General features: G+C 52.9%; 1 protein-coding gene across 3 annotated transcripts in view; it reads left to right on the plus strand.

Moving 5' to 3' along the window:
- Positions 1-18,741, plus strand: part of GAS7 (growth arrest specific 7) — a 200,756-nt gene extending 182,015 nt beyond the window's left edge. For all 3 annotated transcript variants that reach the window (XM_082679589.1, XM_082679590.1, XM_082679591.1), the window contains 5 exons: positions 5,923-6,051; positions 6,844-6,967; positions 10,493-10,572; positions 11,887-11,985; positions 12,621-18,741. In XM_082679589.1, the coding sequence (XP_082535715.1) occupies positions 5,923-6,051; positions 6,844-6,967; positions 10,493-10,572; positions 11,887-11,985; positions 12,621-12,734 (546 nt within the window). In that variant the 3' untranslated portion in view covers positions 12,735-18,741. The remainder of the gene's footprint in view (positions 1-5,922; positions 6,052-6,843; positions 6,968-10,492; positions 10,573-11,886; positions 11,986-12,620) is intronic.
- The last annotated feature ends 3,796 nt before the right edge of the window (positions 18,742-22,537 follow it).

Genomic DNA, 22,537 nt, shown 5'->3' on the forward strand with positions numbered 1-22,537 from the left:
GCCCCTGGAGAGGGGCATCATTCCCGGTGACCTTTGCCTACTGGGTCTACGCTCTTCCTTCTGCCCTCCCACAGTCACCAGCCCAAGAGGACACTGGGACAAAGCGCTTAAACCCTCTGAACCCACATTTTTTTTTTTTTGCGGTACGCGGGCCTCTCACTGCTGTGGCCTCTCCTGTTGCGGAGCACAGGCTCTGGACGCGCAGGCTCAGCGGCCATGGCTCACGGGCCCAGCCGCTCCGCGGCATGTGGGATCTTCCCGGACCTGGGCACGAACCCGTGTCCCTTGCATCGGCAGGCGGACTCTCAACCACTGCACCACCAGGGAAGCCCCTGAACCCACATTTTAACATCAGGGTGTAAAGGAGGAGGATGCCACTTGAACGTGGCATCCCGCAAAGATGGCTGCCCCTTCCCGCGACTTCCGCACTCAGTGCTCCCAGGTCCTATGTCTTTTCTAGCACTTCTTCCACAACAGTTGTATTTCTGGGCTTAGTGCGCTATTGGAAGCCAGGAAACTGACTTTGTATCCAGGTCTCCACCCCACCCCGTGATGGTTCTCTGCACGCCGAGGGCAGGATGAGTGACTCGTACGGCTGAGATGTGTGAAGGAGCTTTATAAAGAGCTGGGCTGGGAGGAAAAACAGTGCGTTACCAGGTCCCTGCTCCTGAAGGATGCTGGAGCCCCAAGACTGAGTTGACACCCAGATGTGAGTGAGAATTCCTGGGCCAGCAGTGGCACACTAACCGCAGACACCAACACTTGGCAAGGAACTTGCCTCTCAAGTACTGGGAGAGAAGGGAGCTCCGTGAATGGGTCTCTTTTGAGCCTTGCGTACAAAGCAGGGAGTTGTTTTTAAGCTGTAGATCACGGTAGTGTTCCCTTTAGGTCTCCCTTCTCCCTCCTAGCCCCCAGCAGCTCCAGCTTCTGCGGTGGTGGAAACTTCCGTTGACTGTGAGATGCATGCAGAGGCTGCCACTGTGATGGGACTGGGAGCCGGGTCTGCGAGCTTCTGAAGGGTCGCCTGCCGCAGCCCCAGGAATCCTGGTGGCATTTACTCTCCATCAGCAGGCCGTCTGATTCTCGATCGTTCGTAAGGTGCCCAACGGGTGACAGAGCACTCCCCCCGTGCAGTGTTTTCCTCTAATCTTTCCTTTTACTACTGCTGCTCACAGCAGTACGTCTGGTCACCAAACTGGGTGGGTTTTCCCCACACCAACCAATTCCCTGACCCCAGCTGGGGGTCCTACAATTTAATTCAGTTTTGACACTAACTCCCCCAGGGTCAGCATAGGATCCTGCAGGTTAAGGACTCAGTGCTACAGGACCAACCCTACTTCAGATGGCTATCATAAGAAGTGGGTCCCCAGGTTACCCACAACTTCTGTCCAACTTGGCTGCAAATCAGGGGTTCCCGTGACCCCCTCCTCAGGTTTGATTATTTGCTAGAAGAGCTCACGAAACTCAGGGGAACACTTATTAGGTTTACCAGTTTATTATATATTAAAGGATAGGATAAAGGCTAGAGATGTGTGTTCACGTCTGAGTGTGTTCACCAGTCCAGAAGCTCTCTGGGCCCTGAGATTGACAGATTGTTATAGAGGTTTCATCACATAGGCAGAATCAATTATTAACTGAATCTCCAGCCCCTCTCCTCTCCCCCTTACCAAGTGATGGGGAGGGGGCTGAAAGTTACAAGCTTCTAATCATGGCTTGGTCTTTGTGGTGACGAGCCCCCGTCCAGGAGCCCAGGCAGAGGCACCTCATTCGAACAAAAGACCCTCCTATCACCCAGGAAATTCCAAGGGATGTAGGAGCTTGGTATCAGGAACAGTGGGTCAGAGACCAAATATTAGACCAAAGGATGCTCCTGGGACCTTTGTTGTTTAGGAAATTGCAAAGGCTCTAGGAACTCCAGCCAGGAGCTGGGGACAAAAAGCAAAATATATATTGGTTATTATATCACAGTATCACGGTGATGTAAGTGTTAGGTGTAGGATATAATTCATCTCCCTCAATTTTATCAGCTACTGTTCAAGACAGCATCTCCGTTTCACAAATGAGAAGGAACAGAGGGGTTAAATCGCAGCCAGTGGTCACACAGCCAAGTGGGCTCAGCTGCTGAGGAAGCAGAGGAGAGGACTGAGTGAATTGCAGCTTTGACCCCCAGACCTTTTCTCCGGGCGGACCAGTGGCATTTAAAACACAGAACCCTGTTCTGAAGAGCACTCTGCCCTCTCTTAAGGACTGTCCAGGGCAGTGCAGTCCGGCCCTCCAAATGCCGGGATGTTTTAATTCAGGGCTGACTTCAGGTAGCTGACGGGAGGCTTCTGAAGAAGGTTCACACAAAATTCACACATAGATGTTTCTCTAAGAATGTCTGCTGCCTCCAGCCCATCGGGCGGTGTCGGTGCCCTCGGGCAGTCATGGTGGCAGCCCAGTGGTTGTGTGACAATTCCTTGAAAAGGCTCCAAAGAGTATCCGTCCGCCCTGGATAATACGGCTCCGTGTGTGCGACATCCATTCTACCGTCTGCTCCAAAAGGCTCGTTGAAAAATTCCACCCCGCATGTTCTGTGTCGGGGGCGAGAGCTCTTTAAGAAACGCAATTTCATTTCAGGAATCGTTTAGGCTTTTCTAGTCTCCTAGCTCGAGCCATTGTTCATAGCAACAGGCTGGTAGAGAAACAAGATTGCTATATATAAAGGAATTTATGCCCGCTTCTGGGTGAAGAAGGGAGAACAGAAAAATGCCTTCTGATGGGAGAAAATCTAATCCTGCAATCGAAGCCATGCATTCAGCCAGAAGATTTTGGGGGGCACAGTGAGCCTCAGGAGACATGACTTTTATGTCAGTGCCATCACTAACAAGCTTTATGACCTTGGGCAAGTCACTTAGCATCTCTGAGCTTCCGTTTTTTTCATGTGTGAAATGAAGAGGTTGGACCAGATCAGTGACCTGAACCTTACTTGACTGTGACCCACCGTTATACATTTTCCATGGCCACCTGGAGCACACAGGTATCCACCTCCAGATATCCGCATACAGATACACATGTACGTGGCTAAAACAGCTGTTGGTGAAACTACTTATCCTTCTGCCTAAAATGCACTCTGATATTTTCGTGTCTGGGCTATGCTCATCTAAAAGCAGGTCCTGACCCACTAAAATGATTTCACAACTCTTAGTAACCCACTGGACTAGATACAGGCATACCTTGTTTAATATAGCACTTTGTTTTAGTGTGTGTGTAGTTTGTTTTGTTTTGTTTTAACAAGTTGAAGGTGTGCGGCGACCCTGCGTTGTCAGGTGATGGTTAGCATTTTTTTTAGCAATAAGTATTTTAAAAATTAAGGTATGTGCATTTTTTAAAACAAATTTATTTATTTATTTATGGCTGCGTTGGGTCTTCGTTGCCGTGCGTGGGCTTTCTCTAGTTGCAGCGTGCGGGCTTCTCATCGTGGTGGATTCTCTTGTTGCGGAGCACGGGCTCTAGGCACACAGGCTTCAGTAGTTGTGGCACGGGGGCTCAGTACTTGTGGCTCGTGGGCTCTAGAGTGCAGGCTCAGTAGTTGTAGCACACGGGCTTAGTTGATCCGTGGCATGTGGGATCTTCCCAGACCAGGGCTCGAACCTGTGTCCCCTGCATTGGCAGGCAAATTCTTAACCACTGTGCCACCAGGGAAGACCCGGTATGTGCATTTTTAAGACATAAAGCTATTACACACTTAGCAGACTACAGTATAGCGTACACATCACTTTTATGTGCACTGGGAAACCAAAAAAATCCATGTGACTATTTATTGCAGTCTTCACTTTATTGTGGTGGTCTGGCCCCAAACCCACAGTGTCTCCGAGGTCTCCCTGTGGTCTCTGAAATTCCTGCCAACTTGAGTTTTCTCTTACTCTCTTCTGATGAGTGACATGAAAGGAGGAGACAGGAATTCTGAAAGGCAAACCAAACAGCTTCAGTAGCCTGTGGCATCCAAGCCAGGCCAGCTCAAGTTCACGCGGACAAGCTTCCGGGGAGGGCGTCTGCCTCCTGATTCGCCAGAGATGCTTAAACGTTAAGAATGAGTATAAAAAAACACCCAGCCAACTTTCTTCAAGAAAAAATTAGCCTTATTTTCAAAGTACTTAAAATACAGAGGGAGAATCCATGGGTCTGCCATCCACGGGGTTGAACGCTTCTGACAGCCAGTAGCACGATGTTTCCAGAATGTCATTTGGAATTGGGGGAGAGCTTGGGTGTGTTGGCAGGATCCTGGGCCCTTCTCCAGACCACAGAATCTGGGGCCAGCGCCCAGGACTCCTGAGTATTGATAAACCTCTGCGAGGTCACTCCTGGGTACATGAAGTATGGAAATCCCTCAGAAAGAGACCGCGGAGTTACTGGGTCAACAGGCTGAGTTAACCCACGTAGAGCCCCCCGGCAGGAGCCGGTTCCCACGGCAGCCAGTGATGCAGCCCCTCCCCCTCCTCCCTCAAAGCCTAATCTGTGTGGGGAAGGTGTTTTCTTGTTCTCAGCAGCGCTCAAGTTTGTGGCATCTTACAAACTGCCACCAGATGGGGGTGTTTTCCTGTGCAAGGAAGCTTCCAAGGGCTCAAAAAAATGATAGCGGACGTTACAACCAACAGGAGGAAGAGAAGGGCGTTTGTGCAGCCCGCTCTCTGTTAGTCTTTGAAGGTTGTCCACCAACAAAGCATCGTCTTGTCACCCGGGGCATTGGGCCCTGAAGATCTAAGTAGAAGAAGGGTCACCCACTGTGCACCAGCTCCGGCCGGAGGCTGCGGGCACAGCAGTGACCAAGCCGGCGTGGCCCCCACCCTCCTAGAGCTCACAGTGATGTGTAATCGGTGCTTTAGGACCAGGAACACATCTGTCCTTGAGGTCTCTGGGGAAAAGATAATGTAGGAAGAAGGGGCCTAGTGAAGGGGAGGAGGAGAGCGATCACAGAACCCCCGAGGTGGGATGTCGTCCATCCAGGGAAGTTCAGCTCTGCTTCCCAGAGGGGCGGATGGAGGCTGAGGGACCCTGGAAGGCAGATTGAGGGGGCCCAAGGGGGCCAATGGGTGGGGCTCTGAGAGGCTGAGTCGGGGGGCTCTAGGCTGTGACTTTGACCACAGCAGGTCCACATTTGTCTGTTTTCTTATCAGATACATCTCATGTTCACACCCCCCCCCCCGCAAAAGTTTTAAGTAAAAGTTCTCCTTGCAAAGAGAGTGGAGTGGGAGAGAGGGAAGGAATGGAAGAGAAGGAAAAAGCTCGAAAAGCATCCTCACCCAGCACCTCTCAGAGCATAAAGGACCCTTCTCTGTCCCTGGGGGTGCGAGGCCAGTTCATTCTGGTGCGGTGGGGTTGCGCCAGCCTCCATGCAGAGACCAGCAGGCACAGTTCAGGAAGGGGGGGGGTGGCCCTGAGCTCCTAACAAGACCTCCTCGACGTCCAGACTGTGAGCAGATGCTCTGCGGTCTCAGCACGTGGCACGTAGTAGCTGTCCAATAAGTAGAGCTGCCCCGAGATCACCTGATTAAATGTCGCCCACGCAGCAGTCCCTGTGTTAAGTGCTTGGGGACACAGAGATGGTGGCTTGGGTTCTGCCCCGAGAAAGCTCCCGGGTTGGAAAGAAAGGGAGCCGGACACCTGAGCAAAGCCCTAGAGGAAGCTCTGGGGACTTAGCGCAGGAAGGGGGTGCCCACAAGGGACTCGAAGGCTCCAGGTGCTAACCCGTCCATTGGTGTGAACGCTGGGACGTGGCCAGCTGACGTGACTTCCTCGACCGCTACCAGATCAGCAGCCACTTGTCTCTGACCTTCCGGTGGGAAGGCCCCCCATCCTTGCCTGCAGGGTCGGGGGCAGCGCCCCCTCCCTCCACTTGCAGCTGCTGCCCCGGGGTCCTGAGTGTGTCTCCCCCATCGACAGCTTCACAGTGAGGTGGAGAAGCCCCTCATGAACTTCCGCGAGAATTTCAAGAAGGACATGAAAAAGTGTGACCACCACATTGCAGACCTCCGCAAGCAGCTCGCCAGCCGCTATGCCGCGGTGGAGAAGGTGAGGCCCAGGGTGCCAGGGTGGGAGGGTCCTGCTGGAGGGGAGGGGGCTGGGAACCAGCAGGGGCTCCGTGTGCCGAGGCAGAGGTTTGTCCCCCTGTGATAGGATCTGGAGGGGTGGGGGGTATGAAATCCCCCTCCCCCAGCCAAAGGGTAGGTGGGCCGCTTCCCCCCGGTGCTCAGATTCTGAGTAGGAGTGGGCGTGGCTGCACCTGCCGTGGAGGGCATGGGGGCCTCCATCCGGCACATGAGACAAGGTACACCCTGCTTCTGTGGGTCTCGGAGCCTGGATGTGCTGTCGGTCCACATGGGGCCCCCCTTTGCCTGGGTCTCACCTGGCAGATTCCCTCCTGACGGAATCCCCACCCCTGCCAGCAGCTACCACCAAAGGGCCCATCCTGCCCCAGAATGGGGAGCCTGGCGCTCCCAGCTGCTAAGCGCTGCTGGGAAGTGATGTCGACCTTTGTGGTCCCTGCCACCCCGGAGAAGCTGTGATTTTAGGACCGCTTGGGTCCCCAGGACGTGTGCATGCTCCAGTGAAAACACGCTCTGAGGGGCTTGCTCTGGGCCAAGAGATGGGGATGAGAGGATGCTTTGCAGCCCCCACGTGGTCCCCAACTGGCTGGATGATGCTGGTCTAGCTGCTTAGCCTGTCGGAGCCACTGTGGCCTCGTCCACAAAAGCAGGGAAAAGAAAGGACTCTTACCTAGAAAAGGGGAAGCCAGGCCCCGTGTGCCCCATAGGCCCTTCCTGGCTCTGAGCCCATGAACAGCTTCACGTCCTTGGACCCCAGGCCCGGAAAGCCCTCACGGAGCGGCAGAGAGACCTGGAGATGAAGACCCAGCAGCTGGAGATAAAGCTGAGCAACAAGACGGAGGAGGACATCAAGAAGGCGCGGAGGAAGTCCACACAGGCGGGTGAGTGAGGCACCGTCGCCCGCTGCCCCCGTCCATCCTCACCTGGTCACAGAAACACAGGAGGGGCTGAGAGATGGCGTGCCCGTGAACGTGCACCCCACAGGCTGGGGTGGCGGGGGGACTGTGGAGCGGGGAGCAGACCCGGCTGTGTCCAGGCCGTGGCAGGGGACAGGGCTCCCCACACCCTCCCTTTGGGCCAGAGGGCTCCTTCTGGTCCAAGCCCTGGATCTCTGGCCAGGAGGTGGACAGACTCTTCCAGGCACCCGGAATTCAGGGGTCCTGTCGCTGCGTGGAGCTCCTAGGGGAAGTGCAAACCACACCCACCCAAGCTGTCCCACCTCCCCTGGGAGTGATACTCCAAAGGTTCACCTCTGGTGATGGGCTTCTGCCCCAGAACAGAAGTCAACATTTTGTTTAAAGAAATAACCGTGTTTCAGATTTTCAACAAAAGATTTCCCAATGAGTCGGCTTCTGCTTCCACCTAGAGGTAAAAATTAGCTAATGCACAAGGAAGGGGGAGAAAAACCAGTGAGAGACAGTAATCTAAAAAAGAAAATTGTTAAATATTTCTAAAAAACCAGTTTCATGGTGTACAAGGACAAAGCGTTTTGCTGTCTGGGATTAAAATGTGTGCTGTGGGACTAGGGTTTGGATTAGATGGTCTCTAAATCCCTTTCACCCCAACTTCTGGTGGACCTGGTATAATTAGTTCATTATAGGATGAAACAGCCACCTTCGTGACATTTTGAAATAAGGTGGTATAAACATGTCATAACAAAATAGCGTAATATAAATACAGCGTTTTATATAAAGATCTTTAATGCACAGTGGTAAAGTATTGGATGCAGAAACGGAAGCCACAATATACTTGTTGGGAGTAGGAAAGGGAACCCAAGGATGGGAGAGGCACATTTAAATTAGTTTAATTCATTAAACTATTAAAACATAACATTATATTACAAAGACAATATTGCTGCTTCACAAAAAATTTTAATCAACACGTAAGAATATAAAATCTTATTCCCCAGATATAATCACCATCAACACCATCCCCAGATTATATCTGGGGAATAAGATTTAGTGTTTTAATTTTTTTTAGTGTTTTTTAATATTTAAATTTATAGGGACTTCCCTGGCGGTCCAGTGATTAAGACTCCGTGCGTCCAATGCAGGGGGCCCGGGTTCGATCCCTGGTCGGGGAACTAAGATCCCACGTGCTGCACAGCACAGCCCAAAAAAAAAAAAATAATAATAATTCATAGACATAAAATCATATGACACTGTGTTCTGAACTTATATTTTAATTGATATATCTTAGAGCTAGCTCTGTTCCATCCCCCATAAATTTATTTCCCCATCCATTCATGTACTTCTTAAATAGTTGAACAGCGTGCAGGTATATGATCATATCCAGATTTCTTTCATCATTCCCCCAATTGATTTTTATAAGACTTTTAGATTGTTTCAGAGTTTTTGCCAATGCCAGCGATGCTGTTACTGTAAATGCACCTCAGGGGTGGGGGGAACAGAACCTGTGTATAGACAGTGTAGAGATGGGGTCGGGCTTTCGGGGTCAGAGGCTTGTATCCATGTTGATAGATGTTTCCAAGTTGCTTTCCAGCGAGGGGCGCCCACCAATAGCTCTGTGAACGCCTGTCCCCTAAACTCTTTGACAGCACGGACTGCTCTCAGATTTTGACATCGTAACTATCTGGTGAAAAATAGTATTTTGTTTCTAATTTAATTTACACGCTTTTTGAGAGGAGTTGAGCATTTTAAAACTAGACTTTTATAAATCATCGTGGCTTTTTTTTTTATGATTCATTCATATGCTCTCCCCATTTTTATGTCAAATGGCTGGTCTTGTTCTTATTGATTGATTGATAAGGAAAATTAACTTTTTGTCATTTGAATTGCAAATATTTTTCGTAAGTTGTTTATCTTTTTATTTTGTTCTTTGTGTTTTCTTTTTCTTTTTTGGGGGGGGGGGTGTGTGCTTATTTAATCTTCACTGTGGCTCTATGAAGGTACCATTATTATCCCCGTTTTACAGATTACGAAACTGAGGCACAGGCAGGGTGAATCAACTTGTCCAAGATTGCACGGCTAGTAAACAGTGGAGCTGTGTGACAGCCCAGATCTGGTTCCAGAATCCATGTCCTTAACCTGTACTGTTCAAAAGGGCCTGATTTCAAACCCTTGGGATGCCTAGAGAAGAGACACACCTACCTTCACCTATACTATTTCCTGATGTTGCAGAAGTTCCTGAAACATGTCGTCAAAATCAGGGTCAACAAATAGGGCTTTGGGAGTTTCACACGGTGTTTATAGGGCGACCCCGCCCACGGTCAGGCACAAGCTCTTGGTGGGAATGCACCTGCAATGAAATATCCACTTTCTTCCCTATAGTTCAGTCTTTCTTGGGATCAAGGGCCCAGTCTTGGCCTTGAACCAAGGGAAAAATGAACAGAGCCTTGATTTGGGGTTCTGCTACTCAAGGCTTAGCTCCCAGCTAATGGTGTATGGTTCACTGGGGAGGGGGCCCTGAGCCAGGCCCTGGGTCATGTGGGCATAACTCTGCCCACTTTCTTTCACTTTCATATCTGAACCCACATGAGCAAGGTGATGCCATTATAGGAATCCCTTTGAAGAGTTCAGCATTATCTCTGGGTTCACTCATGAGTTTTCCCATCATGAGCAGAGACCACGATGACTTCCTCTCTCTGGCACCCTGTGATGATCAGGAAATTACATGCAGACCAAGCTGTGCTTCTCCAACTGTGATGTGCACAGGGATCACCTGAGGATCTTGTGGAGATAGTTTCTGATTCACTAGGTCTCGGAAACATCCTGAGATAGCATTTTGAGCAAACTCCCAGGGCGTACTGATGCTGCTGGCCCAGGAACTGTGTTCTGTGTAGCAAGGGTCTGGGACGCTGGGACCTTAGTAATGTTGCAATTACTTGCAGTTTGTTAAATAGTTTGTTTCAGATCTCTCTCTTATGAAATAAAATACTATAGAAAGAGCTCATTCCCTTCCCACCCACCCTTTGCTGCTGCATGTACACACATGCGCGCACACACACATGCACACACACGCACACACACACGTGATTTGCAAACTTCCCTTCTTTAACTCTAACTAGTAGCAAGTTGCTTGAGACACATGTTTCAACCAAGCAGGACTCTCCAATGTGAAATGAAACTCCCATCTTTAGAAGAGGAAGCATTTCTTGGGCTCATGATAGAGTTGGGGGTCCTAGGAGTACCCCCCCACCCCTACCATATATATATTCTTACTGAGAAAACCCCTTCCTGAGTTTTGGTGTCTGGAGTCTAGTTCAGATAGACACTCTGAAGCCAGCCTCTCGTAAGGCTGGGTTGCCCCCTTCTCTTGCTCTGTTCATCCTCTCCACCCCGCAACTTTTCCGGTGGCCTCCATCACCCTGGCTGTGGGGTGCAGGTGGGAGAAGGCGGCCATGGTGAGGACAGGACAGAGTATGACAGTGGCCTTGGCCCTTCCAGGAGATGACCTCATGCGCTGTGTGGACCTCTACAACCAGGCCCAGTCCAAGTGGTTTGAAGAGATGGTGACCACCACGTTGGTGAGTGACCAGAGATGCATACGCTTGTCCGTGCAGGGGCGGGCGCTCAGGAATCCCTGGGTGGATGGTGGTGGATGTGCAGGCAATGGGGTGGAGGTGACCGTGGAGATGGTCATTAGATCTGCTCTAGTGTTGGGACTGAGACCTCAACTCCAGACCAGCCTGTGTGGACTCAGATCCCTGCCCCGGTACTTCCTAGCTGTGTGAACACGGGCGACGATGCGCTCGTGCTGCATCCTCCGAGGGGTCAGCGTCAACCAAGCAGACAGTGGTCCCTTTAGGAAAAATAACCAAGTTGAGTATTTCTGTGAAGTCAGCACCCGCTGAAGGGGGTGAAGCGGGGTTGGCACGTGGGTCGTGGGGCCAGATGAGAAAGGAGGCATCATGCCAGGTGCTTACCACACCGTCCCGCGGCCCCCAAGCCACCGCCGTCCATCTGTCTGTCCAGCATGAGACTAACCCTCCGCCTTCCCCAGGTGCCAGTCCACCAGAGCAGATTAGAGGCCTCCCCCGGGCACAGTGACCTCGTTTTCCTCCTGGTTAATCTCCTAATTAAACTCCCTGCTTTACTTCCTGCGCCCAGGTTAATCACCTGAACAGTGACCTAGTTGTGCACAGAAGAGCAGCCAGATCTCCTAAATTCCAAAGATGCGGGGCCACCTAGGATCCAAAGGGCAAACACTCCGCGCTTCCCTTTGACAGTGGCCACCCTGCTCCCGGCCCTCCTGGCTCCCTTGACCTGCCCCTCAGCGCTTGGGGTGGACAGAGGAGACGAGGCCGCTCAGCAGAGGCCCGGGGACAAAGCCCCAAGAGTTGGAGGTGCAGAAGCTTCTGCACGTGTTCCATCTCTCCACGCCATCAGGGGCTGGGGCTGGGGCTGCACCGGTGCAGACGCGTGATTAAGGGCACGACAGACCCTGGTGCAAATGCCGCTGCTCCCATAATTCCCTGTCGCTGTGGGCAAGCGATGTTACCTCTGCAGGTGTTCATTCCCTTGTTTGGAGAATGTGGGTAAGAAGAGAACCTCTTACAGTTATGATGAGGACAATTAAGCAGTGCCCGTAAAGCCCTTAGCACCCACCACGCCTGGCAGAACGAGAGTCAGGAGACAGTAACTGCTGTGCCGTCAGCTACACCTTCACTCCCAGATACGGGGTGGGTTCCTCGTCAGACCCCAGAGGGTCAGGCAGGATGGGGGATAAGCAGGCAGCATCTGTGTTTTGTGTATAGGGGGGTGTGGGACCCGCATGGTGGGGAAGGTCCCCAGGTGGAAGGGACACCCCCAGAGGTCTCTGCCGGTTTCCTCCTCTGCAGGAGCTGGAACGGCTGGAGGTGGAGAGGGTGGAGATGATCCGGCAGCATCTGTGCCAGTACACGCAGCTGCGGCACGAGACGGACATGTTCAACCAAAGCGTGAGTTCCCCGGGCCGAGGCCAGCGGGGCCCCTGGGGGGCATGGGGCTGGGGAGAGCCATGGCCCTGTGCCGTGGTGGCAGGTCAAGGAGCTGCTACAGGTGAATCTGTCTGGCAGGTGGGCACGGGCTCGGGCCTGTGGGTGACCTCTTGGGATGGACATGTCAGTTACCCTGGATGTCCACGTGAATCCATCCCGAGTGCATCACATAGATGCGTCACGATAGTTAAAATAGCTGGAGATGTCCTTGCCTCCCCTGGCGAATTTCTTACGATGCTGGAACTATTCAAAACCTCTCAAGCCAACGTTCCATTTGACCTGTTCTCAGGTGGTAAATGTGGAGACTGATGGAAGGAGAAACAGGTCACAGACCCTTGGGCCACCTGCCCTTTCATCCACCCTGACGTCTGGAGGGTCACATGCACGAGGGAAAGCAGGGCAGAGGCCAGAGCTTCAGGCCCCCGGGTCTTCCAGCCCCTGCCACGTCTGTCCCTCGCACGGGCCTCCCCGGGGCCTCACAGCCCTCTAGAGAGGCTGCTCTGACGGGCACGAGGGTGTAAGCAGCGTGGTTCAGAGGATATGTCCCTGGCTCGGCCGCTGCCTCTGAAGATATCCCTCTTCTCTATCCCTTGCAGACAGTCGAGCCTGTGGACCAACTGCTTCGAAAAGTGGACCCAGCCAAAGACAGGGAGCTGTGGGTCAGGGAGCACAAGACGGGCAACATCCGCCCCGTGGACATGGAGATCTAGACACACGGCCTGGGGGGTCCTGCCGAGGAGGGGCTGGGGTCCCACGCAGAGGAGGTGGCACTCCTGCCAGGGGGGGACCTGCTCCCAAGCGGGGCTGCTCTCCCACCCGCTCTCCTGGTCCACTGAGGAGAGGGGACAGTGAAGCCAGAAGGGCGGCCCGGATGGCCCCGTGGGGAGCTCCCCAGTGTTCCCAGGCCGAGAAGATGGATCCACAGCCCTGCCCTTGTCTCCGAGGTTGAAGCCCCCCCAAGTCCCATGCCGTGCTTGCCACTCCGAGAACAAACCGAGGCTGGAACGTTGTGGTCCCTGCTGAGCACCAGAGAGGTCCCCTCCCCACCCAGAGCCAGCTGTGTCACACGCTCACGCCCCTGGAAGCCCCAAGGCCCTTCCTCCAGCCAGCCCGCTTGTCTCCAGGGCTTTGGAAGGGCGGGGGAGAGAGGTCTCTGTCTCCAAGCCAAGTGTCAGGATCAGAATCGTGGATAGAAGGCACCTTTCAGCTCAACAGCCCGCACCCAGAATCCTTTGCAGCAGCCCTCCCTCTTTGTTTTTTCCCATTGCATATTCTGGGAGCCCACATCCTGGCTCTTCTCTGCTGCTTTTCATCACTGGGAGTCTTGGGAAGAATGCCTGCCTCCTGTTTTCCCAGGCCGACCCTGCCTGCAGAGGTCAGGAGGGAACTACCTCATTCAGCAAATTCGCCCCAAGTTGGAGCATTGAATCGTGTTTCCTATTAGATCGGGCATCAATGTCACGTGCTGTCTCTGGGCAGCCCCGTCCACCCAGCCCACAGCCGCTTCCTCGGGTGAGCTCCCTCTTCCACCCTCGCTTGTCCTGGGGGCTGGGTCAGTCCCGTGTTGGAGATGGGTTGGGGCAAGTGTCTGTCGCCCCCCAGATGGCCCCACCTGCCTAGGCACAGCGGGGTCGGGACCACTGTCTCGTGTATGGCTCTCACTGGCAGGCACTGTGCAGGCATCGCAGACTCTCGTAGCCGCAGTACGTGTCACCAGGCAGTCTGGCACCTTGGCCTCTCAGCTCCTGCACGTTTCAAATCCCCGCACGGAGCCCCTGCTTGGTGCTGCTACCCCCTTGCCCTTTGCCCACCTCCCCATTCCTGGGAGAGCCTGGTCTGAGCGTGACCTGGGAAGCTTTGGCACCGCCATCGGGTCCTCACTCATCACTTTCTCCCTTACGTGTTAAATCTTGAGAATCAGCTCGAGGCCACGGGAGGAAGAAAAGGGCTGAAGGAGGTCAGACGGCTTGCAAGGGGCACGTTCTGGCCCGGAACCCGCACCCTGAGAACCCATCTTTCCCGTTAATCTTTCCCTTGATTACTTCGGATTCACAGGACTCACGTGTTTCTCGTGAGGGCAGACGTCTGAGGTAACTCACTGGTCCTTCTCTCTGCCGTCCATGCTCGTAACCGATGACTTGTTATTCTTGACTCTTTTGGCACCTCTGCCTTTTGAGTCACTGTGGCGGCCTCGTAGTTACGGTAGAAAGATGCCGTATAGCCTAAAGCAAACCAAGCTTTGCCAGTTTCTTTATTGAAACATCCCAACCAGAAAGGTCAGCAGGAAGGCCTTCACCAACATGGAGGCCAGCAGGACGGATGTGTGCCTGGCATGGAGAACCACTCCTGGTCTGAAGTTGGGCCATGACACCAGCTGCCAGTTTGGGGATATCATTTCTTTGGTTTCTCTGTCAAAGATCGGTGCTAGTAGTAATTGCTTTGTGGCTTGGTAAACTAATTTGTGGGCGATTTCCCGACATTCAAAGCCAACAGCCTTGTTATTAACGCAGATACTTTAAGTGTGATATCGCTCGTTGATTTTGTTTTCTCATCCCCATCTGAGGATTCCGGAGTCTTCTGTGCTTCCCTGGGGCTCTCTTGCCTCTCTCAGGGTAGCCCAAGTTGGCCCCTTGTGGGCCAGTCTATTTTCTGAAGTCATTCTTTCCCCCTCATCCTTTTCTCTCGGTTTCGTTAGCCCTTCCACATCTTTTTCTTTTTTCTTCCCTCGTTTATTCATTCATCAGGCATTTAGCTGAGCCTGGGCAATGTGCTAAGATCTAGGGACAAGGTATGGCCCTGTCATCCGGGAAGCCCACAGTCTCTTGTTTGGTATAGACTTGTGTTTTCTCCAGGGGTCTTGCAGGTCAGTAACTTTGGCATTCACATACAGGTACTCGCTGCAGAATTTAGGTTTGCAGAGACACTGTCTGTTGTGCTGATAGCTCTTCTTTCATTCGTTCCCTCATTCATTCATTTAATCGGCAGACACTTGGGGCAAGCCAGGCATTGTGCCGGTACTAGAAATGTAGCTGCGTACCAGACAGGCACTCCGCCCCCGGCCCCCCTCTATTCTCCATGTGGAAGGGGGATGTTTTCAGACCTTTCTGGGGAATGAGAAGCTTGCACCCCTTCCACATTTAACCCACTGGGAGCCTGTAATCATAATACAAACTACTGCCATGCGGCATTTACCCAGGGACAGAGAAACCAGGCAGCAACAAGAGTATAATCACCTGGTCCGCCAGACCCTCCATGGCTCATAGCCAACTCAAAGTTCAGAGATTTGTTTTAAATCATTCTTCTCACTTTACAAAGAGGAAGAATGAAGCCGGAGGACGGCCAGTGAGAGCCGTGAAATGAACAGCGAATTACAAGCAGGGCTGGAGTCCGTATGTTAACAGGGTTCCGCATGTGGGTGAAATCAGAGTTAGGATGAAGAGTCTGGCATACCTAAAAGCGCGCTTCAGAGGGACCCTCGGCCCCGGCGGTGGTTTGGGTTTGGGTTTGGGCTTTGGCGCGTAGGTTATAGGAGGGTCTGCCTGGCTTGATTCAGGGTGAGTGGCCCCAGGCCATCCTTGAGCACATCCGTTGTTCCATTTCTGAGGACAGGTGAGCCTCTTCTACCTGGGAGACACGGGTGCACTTCGTTTTGTCTGTGATAGCCCTGATTTTTTACAAAACAGTCTCTAAAACAAAAGTGAGTTGCCACGAAAACCTCCAGGAAAAGCTACTTGTTCCTCTCCATTTTTTTTTTCTCTTGCTTTTGATCAGTATTGCAAAGCCCTGGCCAGCTGAGCCACAGGGACGGCTGCCCCAAGGTTCTGCCCGTGGAACCGCCTTGGGCCTCCTTTCACTGGGGCTGATTAATGATCGAAGCAAACTCAGGAACCAGGGGTTTGTTTCTGTTCCCTTTGTGAAAACCAATCCATTACGAGATTAGGGGATGGGTGCAGAGAAATCCTGGTGGAGCCAAAGCCCCCTTCTTGGCAGTTCAAGCCATGAAATTCAAAGGACGTCAAAGACCTCAGCTTGTTTAAGTGATTTTACTTCCAGCTGTGAGTGGCCTTGACAAGGAGAGTTTAAACAGGATTCTGCAGACCTGCTGCTGACTATGTAGGTGGGGAAAGCCTCGGACAAATGTTAAGTGGGGCGCAGACCAGCGGCCGGCTTCCTTAGCCGGCATACTGTCTTATTTCCATAAACCTCCCCGCCCCTACAAGTCCCCCTGCCTTTTCTTTTTACAAGTTTATTGAGATCTTTGACGTTTGGTATCGGGGATTCATTGACATGCAGTATAATTCACCCTTTTGAAGTCTACAGTTCAGTGAATTTTGACAAAGGTACACAGCCTTGTAACCAGCACCGAAATCAACATGGTATTTCCATCACTCCAGAACATCCCCTCAGGCTCCTTTGATGTCCATCCACTCCTCCCACCCCCAGCACCTGGTGACCACTGATGGATTTTCTGACCCTGCAGATTCGCCTTTTCTAGAATGTCGTAGAAGTGGAGCCACACTGCAGCAGCCTTAGAGTCTGGCCTCCGTCACTCGGCCCGTTGCCTCTGAGTCACCTTGTGGCTGGATGTCAGGAGGTTGTCCCCTTCTATCTCCGAGTAGCGGTCCGTTGCATGGGTGCTCCCCACTGCTTCCTTGCTTTTAAAATGAGTTGTCTGCCCCCGAAGTTCCTGGCCTGGGGTCTTAAGCTCGTTTGCACAGCTGCTTTCAGCCAGCGGCGCCCACGAGCGGTTCTTGGGGCTCACGCCTGCGTTTTCGGATCGTGGGGGGGGGGAGGGGGCGGGCAGGGTCTCCACTGCCCTCCATTTCCGCTGGCATCTCAGCTGGTAGTTCTGCTTGCTTCGGGGGACCCTCCCTTCAACTCGCCCAGTCCCTGCCATTTGGTGAGGGTTAGAGGGTGTGGAAGGTGGGTGGAGGGAGCGTGGATGAGAAGACAGGGAGCCCATCACCACCCTCTCCTGGATCTCTGTTCCTTCATCGGCAAACTGAAGGTGTTCGTTCTAGACGGTCTCCCAGGCCTCCTCCAGCTGCTGCGTTCTGTCTCCTCCCCTTGGCACCTCCAGTTTTGTACCCTGTGCCCACGTCATGCCCAATCTGTGTCCCGTCAGCACGGCTGTGCGTGATGTCACCTAACACCCTCATGAGAGGGATACCCAGGCGCTTCTCTGTTCAGACACAAAAACTTACGAGTTTCGTGAGCTGTTGAGAATGAGGTAGTTCCTCCTTGGACCCCTAAAGAAAGCAGAAGCCATTAATTTTCCTCCACCAAGTTTTGACACCATGTCCTGAAAGTCACTTCCAAGGAGCATAATAAACAGGCATGAAGACACGGCCCCCTCCCTTCAGGTGCTTGTCGCTGCCGGAACTTTGCTCACCTGGCCTGTGCCCTCACCGTACTGGATGGTGGCAGAGAGAGGGCCACACCCAGCTGACACTGGTCAGCTCTGGGCCTGACCCCCAAGGTAAGAACTCCTCCAGGCACATCCTGATCGTGCCCTGCTCAGTGAAAGTTGAGCCCCGGAAGGCAACCAGCACCTCTCCCAGCAAATGGAAGACATTCTTGGGTCCAGGCCAGGTGAAGGTATGGGCCATGGAACCCAAGTCACAGGGCCCCACGCTGCCAGGGACCACGAAAGACTTTCACACCATGAAAGTCATTCCTGTCGGGCCTTTCCTGAAAGTGAGGGACCCAACTCCCCTTTCCTGGTTTGGGTGAGACCAAGACAAGGGACAAAAACCAGTGTTCCATTTCCCCTAACCCCCTAGATGCTGGGGCGTGGCTGTTGGGTGCCTTTGTTGGGAGGTGCCTCTGAGGGAAGAGGGGCTGTGATGAACTTGGATCTCTATGCGCTGTTCAGGGGAATTGACCCTTTGTGTCTGAGGGAAATTCCTAATGGGATTGCAGCGGCGGGATGCAGGGGCTCAGACACATGCGTGCTCTCCTGGGGACAGTGTGACATGGGGATGAGGAAGGAAAGCATATGGTACCAGGGCAAGAGCACCGGACTGGCCCTGCTCTGCTGTCTCATTTGTCCCATAACCTGAAGTTAAGTCACATCCCCTCCCGGGACCCGTGTGTTACCGAGTGGAGTTGCTCCCCATCCGGCGCCACACGCGGCAGCAGACTGGCTCTCGGGACTGTGGCCTCCAGGCAGCCATGTGGACCCAGGGACAGTCATTCAAAGGGACACGAGCCATCCTTGGTGACAGGGGCCCCAAATTTGCATCTCTGCCCTTAGGAAGGAGATGAAGGGGGTGGGCAGCCCTTTCACAAACGAGCCCATCAGCAAACCCCATGAAAGTGGAATTTTCTAACAGACTTGCTTGTTTGCTCTGTTTTCTGTAACTTTTGCTAAATACTTTATACATTTTTAACGTTAAACAGCGGTGTCTCCTCCAGCATTCCTCCTCCCAGAATGAATGTGTTTACTCCACACTGTATATCCTCCCATCCCCTGGCTGCCTAGATCAGTAAATAAAATTGACGTACTATAATTTATAAGTAACACTCTTGAAACTCTGATCCCTATGGAGGCTGTAATCCACCCTTCCCACCCTGTCCCCACCCCACCCCCAGCCCCGTAATAGCATTTGTGTGTATTAATGCTGAAAAGTTAAATGTTTAAAGGGTTTAAATTTTGAAGGCGTTTGCTATATATAATTGTTCTGCATTATTATAAAGCATTTTCAGGAAGTTAAATGTTCTCTTTTTTTTTCCCTTCGGCGCTGTGTGTACACTTGAGATGCTTAGATTCATCCCATGTAAAATAAACTGTCCAGAGACACTGAGTCGTCCCACTGGGCAACCCTCTTCCCTGGAGGGCTGCCACACTCGCCTTTGTACAAATGGGCTCAGCGTTCCTCCCATACTCCCAGGCTTGGTGATAATTTTACCCCCGATGACTTAGCAGAGGGACAAAGGGCACCTGGGCATTGACCCCCCCCACCCCCCGATGGGTATCACACTGTCAGACCCACACCCCTGGCCCCAGTCCCCTCCCCTGGAGACTTCTGTACCTGTGAACGGAAGAGGCTCCTGGCTGTTATTTCTTCTCTTACCCATCCATCCATCCATCCAATAATTATTGAACACCACTGTATGTCAGACACTGCTCTCAGTACTGGGAACACATCAGTGATGAAAACAGATCAAGAACCCTGACCTCATGGAACTTATTTTCTAGCTGAAAGAGACAGAGTAATGAAATGATACAGTGTGTGTGAAGATGTTAGGTGTTATGGAGAAAGGGCGGGGGGCGGGGATGGGTAGTTTCAGGGGTGAGGGTGGGTGAGTTGCAACATGAAATAGGGTGATTGGGGTGGCCTCACTGAGAAGGTGACATTTGACCAAAGTCGAGGAGACCTGGGACTTTGAAGTCCCTCCCTGGGAGGAAGCCTGGCAGGTAGCTGGGGGAAGCATGTTCCAGGCAGAGGAGGTAGCCCCTGTAAGGGCCGGAGGCACCTAATGGTTTGAGGCCAGTGTGGCTGGAGGGCAGGGCGGGCAGACTCTGCAGAGCTTGGAAGGCCTTGCAAGGCCTAGGACTTTTACTCTGGGGGCGTGGGGTGGTCCAAGCCGGGTAGCGCGTGCAGCCTAATTTCCTTGCTGTGGGGCTCGCTAGGGGGTCAGGGGACCAGGGCAGCCATAACCCGGGCAGAGGGGATGGTGCCTGCAGGGGTGGCCACGTGGAGGTGGGGAGAATGCTCAGGTCCTGGCCGTGCCTTGAAAGTGGAGCCAGCACGATTTCGAGCCAGATTGAAAGGGGGGGGGGTGACGGAAACAGAGGCGCTGGTGATGACGCCGAGGATGTCGGTCCAAGCAACCCGAAGGATGGATGGCTATTTACCGCAATGGGGACGCCCTTGGGAGGGGCGTTCCTTCCCATTCTCAGCCTCCCACCCGCCCTCTCCAAAGCCCCTTACCTCTCTGCTTCCTGGCCGGGGTCGAAGGGTCCGCTTGCCGTTCAGCTCACGCAGGGGAAGGTAGAGGAACGGGATGGGAGCTGGGGGACTCCCAGCTTGGGGTGGAACAGGGCCAGCCCCTGGGAAGAGCCCGTGTCTTTCAGTGAAGGCCAGGCCGGGAGAGGGAGACACAGAGTCACTGGCTGGAGACGAGGCCTTCTCCCCAGTGGTCTTAGGGGTTCGGGGAGAGTTTATGGCCCCGGCTCAGACTTAACAAATCCGTTCACAATACATCATCCCCAACAACTTGTTTGGCTAAGGAGCATAAACTCTCCCTCTGATAGAAGATGTTTATTCAGGTTTTCAAACAAACCTCCAGGTCATGACCCCTCTCTCGGCAGCATCAACACAGCTGCCTGTGGTCCCCTCCCACGGTTGGGCCCCTCCTGGGCACAGCAACCTGAAGAATGTGGACAGTACCTGCGCCTTCCTCCTTGCCCTTGGGAAGGGCAGAGGGACTGAGGGAGCTCTGGCTGCCTTCTGTGTTAAGCCGGGGCCCTGCCTCCTTACCCGCCTCTTCCGTCGTCATGGCAACCCAGGTCCTCACCTTCAGAAATGCGGCTTCTTGACCCCTCTGCTCAGGCCTCCTTGAGAAGGGAGGCGGCTGTAATGTCTTGGAAAGAGCCCTCAGTGGGGAGGCTGCCCTGGGCTTTCCTCCTGGCTTCGCCATTTGGCAACTGTGTGACACAGGCAGGTGACATCCTTTTGGAGCTTGGTTTCTTCCTGTGACATCGGCCTCGCCTCACCTGCAGTCTCGGTGTGGATACCCAGGAGGCACTTCTAATCACCTCCCATGCCAGGTTCAGAGGCCAGGGTGAAGGCCTCTGGCCTCACTTTCATGGCCTGGCTTTTGTTTGTTTGTTTGTTTTTGAGTCCAGTGACTGTCCTGTTTCCAACTGCTCTGGAGAACAAATGCTGCAAGATAGTGAAAGTCTAGACAAAGAGAAAGGGCTCCTTTCAAGAAACGATATGCTGTCACAAACTGATGGGAAAAAATAATGACACACACGTACGCACCCCACCCCCTAACATGAAGGCCTCCTGAGAAACACTCTGGACCCGCAGTGGGTGGGGTGGGCAGGAGGGAGAGGTCAGCACATCTGTGCCTGAACTTCCGGGTCCTTTCTGAGCAACACCAGGGGAGGCTGGCAGGGGGCTTTCTCCCAGCAGCGGGGACCTGCTTTCCCCTGCCATTAGCCTGTTACGAAAAAGGACAAAAACCCCGACTCACCCACCTAGACACTGTGGGCTTCATTCTTTATGGTTACCACCCCTGGACAAAGAAGAGACATCTCTCCTGTCCAAGATGGCGATTCTGGGGTTCCAGGCGTTATGCCAGCCAAGCCAGGGCGCCACCAACCTCTCCTTTGGGTGATGCGATTTCAGGTGCAGACCTACTCACAAGGGCTCTTCCCTGTGGCCTGTCCTGCTGACCGAGCTGACCGCAGCGGTGGAAGCCTCCCCTGGTGGAGCTCCCTGTCCCCTGCTTGTCCAGTCACTCACTCAACAAGCATGTTGTCTGCCAGCTCCTGGCACCAGGCTTGGTTGCAAACTGATGACCTGCTGCTGAAACGGAGCCACAGATAAGTTATATTTATCCCACCCTATGTTTTTGAAAATTTTTGAAAATTTGGAAATCACTCTTAAAGTTTGGAAATTGCAAATTTCCAATTTTTTCCAAATTTCCAAATTTGGAAATTTCAAACCTGAAAATCTGATTTCTGGATTTCTTTTGGCTTACCAAAAAATCTAGTAACACCAGGCCATAATCCCATCTGACCACATTCAAATGGAGTCAAACACTGGCAGCCCCTGCCATGCAGGCGTGGGCCTCACCACGCCTACTGCCTCCCTGACCCCCGGCTTCACTCACACACTCCACTTGCTGGCCCCTGTAAGCAGTTTAGTTTTTGATCCCTGTCATAGAAGAAGAATGGCAAAAACTAACATGCGTTCAGCTCTTACTACGTGCCAGGCTCTGTTCTAAATGCATTGCACGTATTAACTCGTTTCAGCCTCACAATAACAGTGGGAGAGACGCTATTATCATGCCTGTTCACTCAAAGAATAGTCACTGAGGGCCCAAACCCGCCAGATACCCTTCTGTCGATGGAGATGCAGCGGGCAACAAAACAGATAGAATCCCCGCCTTCATGGCGCTTTCATTCTGGTGCGATCCCAGGCAGCAGGCAGAATACGTAAACAGTAAGTCAGAAGGTGCACGTGCGATCAAGGAAGAGCAGTCAAGCAGGATAAACAGCCTGACGGTTGGGGTGCTCTTGTTGACAGAATGGTCACTATAGGCCTGGCTGAGAAGGCGACATTTAAGGAAAGCCGTGAAGGAGGTAAAAGATTAGGGGAAGAGAATTCTAGGCAGAGAGACGTTAAGAAACGCACCTGGGGTCACACAGCTAGTAAATTGCAAAGCTGAGATTTGAACCTGGGCTGCTTCCAGAGCCTGGCTCCTGACCCCTGCATTACAGGGCCATCCCTGTCGCTGAGACCCTCAGAAGGCAGGCAGGGAACATCGTTGCTCT

This window comes from Grampus griseus (assembly GCF_964374135.1).
Source record: "Grampus griseus genome assembly, chromosome: 20".
Lineage (NCBI taxonomy): Eukaryota > Metazoa > Chordata > Mammalia > Artiodactyla > Delphinidae > Grampus > Grampus griseus.